This window comes from Thunnus maccoyii, chromosome 6 (assembly GCF_910596095.1).
Source record: "Thunnus maccoyii chromosome 6, fThuMac1.1, whole genome shotgun sequence".
Classification (NCBI taxonomy): Eukaryota; Metazoa; Chordata; class Actinopteri; order Scombriformes; family Scombridae; genus Thunnus; species Thunnus maccoyii.
The window spans coordinates 9,894,052-9,899,223 of NC_056538.1; the positions used below are offsets into that span (position 1 = coordinate 9,894,052).

At 41.2% G+C, this 5,172-nt stretch overlaps 1 protein-coding gene across 4 annotated transcripts; it reads left to right on the forward strand.

The window, feature by feature from the left end:
• Nucleotides 1-391: 391 nt before the first annotated feature.
• serpinh1b (serpin peptidase inhibitor, clade H (heat shock protein 47), member 1b) lies at nt 392-4,381 on the forward strand. 4 transcript variants are annotated; one of them, XM_042414058.1, is made up of 8 exons: nt 392-491; nt 1,187-1,218; nt 1,922-2,068; nt 2,217-2,409; nt 2,546-2,816; nt 2,909-3,007; nt 3,126-3,358; nt 3,457-4,381. In XM_042414058.1, exons 3-8 carry the CDS (start codon nt 1,950-1,952, stop codon nt 3,757-3,759), a joined length of 1,218 nt encoding a protein of 405 aa, XP_042269992.1. In that variant the 5' UTR covers nt 392-491; nt 1,187-1,218; nt 1,922-1,949; the 3' UTR covers nt 3,760-4,381. The 4 variants fall into 4 exon arrangements, with proteins under 4 accessions (XP_042269992.1, XP_042269994.1, XP_042269996.1 ...); XM_042414060.1 differs by having other exon boundaries at nt 1,187-2,068; XM_042414062.1 differs by lacking the exon at nt 1,187-1,218 and having other exon boundaries at nt 394-491.
• Nucleotides 4,382-5,172: the final 791 nt, after the last annotated feature.

The following is a 5,172-nucleotide window of genomic DNA, read 5'->3' on the forward strand; positions in this document are numbered from 1 at the left end:
GAAAGGTTCAGATTTAACAACTGCAAAAACAGATTAGTTATGCCAGATATTTTCATGCACGAGAATCATTTAATTCTTAGTAAAACACAATCCAATTTTCATCTTTTACATGATGAAACCAGTGTTAAAGATTAAGTCAGCAAGTAGCATTAGGACCTGGGAAGTATCCCCGCTCATCAGCAGCCACAGCTGATCCAGAATCAGATTTTTCACTGAGTTTCTGTCTGGATCAGCTGGTTGGAAAGTTTCAAAGCTGAGTGCAGACCAGCGCTGAGGAGTTAACTTGATCCGACCCCTTTCATTCCAGCCTTTGTCGTTCAAGGGGGATGTCCCAGCTTCCAGCTTCCTGAGGAAACACAGACACCCTCATTTGAATATAACCATTCCCACTTCTAGAAAATTCTCTCCCAGCATATATAGAGCAGGAGAGGGTTTTGCAGTTACACTTTCCACAGGACACAACTCAGAAGAACTCTACGAATCTGTGCCAGGTAAGGATTAAACTATAACTGTCTTTGTTTTCAGGAAGGAATGCAGAGAGAGGGTGCATGGGCTTCTTTGTGTTGTGGTTTAAAGTTACAGCACAGCTTTTTTTCCCCATTTTAACAAGTTTGAAATCTCTGCTATCTCTCTGACTGAGAATATTTTAGTTTGTCTGGTAGGTAGGAAAATGAACTTAAATTTGTTGGCAGGGCTTTTTTCATGCAACTTATCCAAGCGTGATGATAATAAAGCTTTTTGGCTTTTGCATGCTACTCTTTTGCCATCTATTTAAATGCATTCACTGTAAACAGTTTCATTGAAGGAAACTACTGCTTTGTGCACCCAATCTGCCTTTTTTAAAGTGAACTTTAACCTATTACTTCTGAAGTGCTGAGAGGTTCAAATCTGTCTTCTGGAAATGAATACCGCTCAACCGTGGCACATCTGATTGGATGAAAGTTTTTTTCTGGGTCACACACAGCCAATGAAAAACGTTTACGTGTCTGACTGTAGATGAGTGATGAGTAAAGAGTATAGAAACGTAATATGAAATGTTTGAAGGTTGAAAAGTGGGAAGTAAAGATAGGATAGAGAATTTAGAAATCAGACTTTGTAGAAAGAATTTGTCTCCGTCAGAGCCTGAATAATGTTGTGCTGTCTGCTCTGTGTAGTTTATTACATAGCTACACCTCTTGTCTTTCAGAATGAAAATCGCAGACATGAAAACATCTCAAGGTATCCGAGTATGATGCAAAGTGATTTCTGCATTGTCACAAATATATGAATACAAAGATGCAGACATCATATCCTGAATCACATTCAGAAAGGAGAAAAGACACCAGAGACGTGTTAAGAGATGGAGCTGGTTAGTTACAGCCTTAGGCTAACATTACAGTAGGCCCTCGTTTGAACAAGTGATGGTATGAATTAGATATAGCCTGCAGGCACACACATGTCTTGAAAAGCATCAAAGACCTCATGTCTACGCAGTCAAACTGTGATAACTTGATTTCTCATCCTTATTGCTGAGTTCAGTTTGCATAAATTACAAGAGAGAATAGGGAGGCATCATATTTCAGCTACGTGTCAGCACAGAGCTTCACTCTGAGTGGATAGCAGCTGAGCCTCAGTAGCTGCTGATGTGGCAAGGAAACATGTCTGCCTATAACTGGAGACGTTCTGTGTGGGCTGAGCCAACTCCCTACTACACTTAAAACCTCACATCCCAATCACAGTCCGTGTCCTGGCATTTTCACATTTTCCCTCTGGAAAACATCAATTGATAGTTTTGATGATCTATTTATTCCCCAAACTCACTCTGATGAGATACCACACTCAATACATACAATACACACATGTTTTTAAAAGTGTACTAAGCCAAATAATATTAAGGATGAGTATGTAAACTCTATCTGTTACTTTTGTTTCTTTTTTACAGGCTGTAACTGCTTTTGGAGACAGACAGGATGTGGGTGACTAAAGTTGCAGCTCTTTGTCTGCTGGCCCTCGTGGCCTCTGCGGAGGACAAGAAGCTGAGTAGCCATGCCACCACGCTGGCTGACAACAGCGCCAACCTGGCTTTCAGGTCTGTTCATCTGATAATAATTGTGTATATTATGACACTTGTAACATAAAGCTGCTTGATTATAGTCTCAATGATTCCTATGGATGTGCTTAAGCACTTTTCTAGTGACATGAAAACACATGTAAATAATCATTCTTTGGATTTTCAGCCTCTACCACAACATGGCAAAGGAGAAAGACACAGAGAACATCCTCATCTCTCCTGTGGTGGTGGCCTCCTCCCTGGGAATGGTGGCTCTTGGTGGCAAGGCATCCACTGCCTCCCAGGTCAAAACCGTCCTGAGTGCTGACAAACTAAAGGATGAGCATCTGCATGCAGGCCTCTCTGAGCTTCTCTCTGAGGTAAGTACAATAATATTAAATATGTGAGACTAGATAAGACTGATCTAATCTGTCATCTTAAACAAAACCAGTTTGGCATCAGTCTGGTCCTTCTGTACCTCTCTTGTCACACAGTTTATATGCTGCTCATTCACAGGTGAGCGATGCCAAAAAACGCAACACTACCTGGATGATCAACAACCGCCTCTATGGCCCCAGCTCCGTCTCCTTCGCTGATGACTTTGTGAAGACCAGCAAGAAGCACTACAACTATGACCACTCCAAAATAAACTTCAGGGACAAGAGGAGTGCGGTAAACTCCATCAACGAGTGGGCAGCCAAGTCAACAGGTGGAAAGCTGCCTGAGATCACCAAGGATGTGCAGAACGCAGATGGAGCCATGATTGTCAACGCCATGTTCTTCAAGCGTAAGAATGAATAGTATCTTTTATTCAAAGGCTGATTGGAGATGTCGGTGGAGTGTGCAAATGTGTAACTGAGTTTGTGTTTTGTCCTACAGCTCACTGGGATGAGAAGTTCCATGAAAAAATGGTGGACAACCGTGGTTTCCTTGTTAGTCGCTCATTCACTGTTGGAGTTCCCATGATGCATCGCACAGGTGTGTTTCGCCAAGGACTTTAATGTTTTTTTTGTTTTTTTTTTCTTATTTTCTTCTTGGAAACTGATTAGAATTTAAACAAGGTAAGATATCTGATTGGTCTGACTGCTCTTCACAGGTCTGTATGACTTCTATGAGGACACAGAGAACCGTATCTTTGTGCTGAATATGCCCCTGGGCCAGAAACAGGCCTCCATGATACTCATCATGCCCTACCACCTGGAGCCCCTGGAACGCCTGGAGAAACTCCTGACCAGGAAGCAGGTGGACACTTGGCTCAGCAAGATGGAGAACAAGGCCGTGGCCATCTCCCTCCCCAAAATCTCTGTGGAAGTCAGCCACAACCTGCAGGTAAATGATCACAATTTGATCTACAGAGGAAGGAAGTGACAATATGAAGCTCAAATCATGCAGTGTTGAACACACTCTGTGTTTTTCTATCTCTTCAGAAACACCTGGCTGAGCTGGGCCTGACTGAAGCTGTGGACAAAGCCAAGGCTGACCTGTCCAACATCTCCGGAAAGAAGGACCTCTACCTGTCTAACGTCTTCCATGCGTCAGCCCTGGAACTGAACATTGAAGGAAACCCATATGACACCAGCATCTTCGGCTCTGAGAAATTGAGGAACCCCAAACTCTTCTATGTAGATCACCCCTTCATCTTCCTGGTGAAGGACAATAAGACCAACTCTATCATGTACATTGGCAGAGTCGTTAGACCCAAAGGAGATAAGATGCGTGATGAGCTATAATTTTAATGTTATGAGCTCTGGTGGTTAGCTTTGTTATTTGTGAAATTATGGCAGGAAACTGTGTGTGTGAGTTCCTTTTTTTTTTTTTTTAGGTAAGATTGTTACCTCAAGAGCACATTCCAATAGACAACCTGTGTACTGAATATCTGAGCTAACTGTTTTTAGACACACTAAATCTTAGATTGAATAACCCCCTTGGATTTAATAACACGAACATGCGGCTCACTTGAGATTTCCATAAACAAAACATGCTTATATTAAGTATGATCTCATTTTCTTACATCCTGTTTTTGCCTGTATCGGTCAGCCTTTGGTCCATGTGTGCTTTTTTGCAATATCTTTAATGTTTAAAGAAAAAAAAAAGATCCTTGCACAAGCTTGTTTGACAGTTCTGTCTCATTCCTTCCCTCCATGTGCTCAGTTTTTTTATACCTTGCCCGTCTGCACTGAATTGTTCCTCTGCAGTGAGCTGAGCTTGCAGTGGAAAGGGGGGCAAACATCTGGTATCATACTGTGTCATTTTGTTGCTCTAGGTATTTTCCACAAAGAGGCTGTTGGAATTGTGTGATTATGAAATAAGGTGTTCATTTTTCCAATAAAAATAAAGAAAAAGATCATTGTGTGACTGTGCTATTCCTGCAAAGTGTGTTTGAATACCATCCAAACGCAGTTGATACAGTCCTCTGGAGCAATGAGCAGAGGAATGTGAGACTGCAGGAGTTAACATCTAAAAAGAAAAGGATAACAATCTTTCCAGCCGGCTGGAGGTCAAACAGTCCTCCCAGGTCTGGAATGTATGTAGGGATTTGACAATGACGGCTCTATCCTTATCTCACTGATCTGCCATAGACAAAAGACTAAATAATGCCATAGACTAAATAATAGTCAGTGGGATCTTTGTTGGGATGTCCCGAGCAGAGATAAGGCAGACTTTGTGCCAGTGCAGAAAGTGGAGTGCAGGGTCCTCATGGTGAGTGGGTAACTCACCATTAAAAGCTACTATTGCAACTCATAGCAGGTTGGCAAAATAATAAAAAAAAACATATTTTAAAGGTCCCTTTCATGCAGCTTTTTTAGAATGATCAAAATTACATCAAACAAAAATGTCAAAGAATGCAACAGCAATGAAAATCTTATCTAATACTCCCCCTACAAAATGATGTAACCCCTCTGTAATGTGTGATGAGAGCCACAGCGCCGCCCTCTGGTGGCAAAAAGTTAAATGACTGACTCCATTGTAAGAAAAGACAAACTATAGGGATGTTACAAATGAATGGTTTAATTATTATTATTAATATTATATTTGTAATGTCATATTTATATACATGTGGTACTTTGCATTGAAGTCATAACATACAGGACAAATAACAACATATAAATTACACAATGTACATATTTCTGACTGATTTTGCT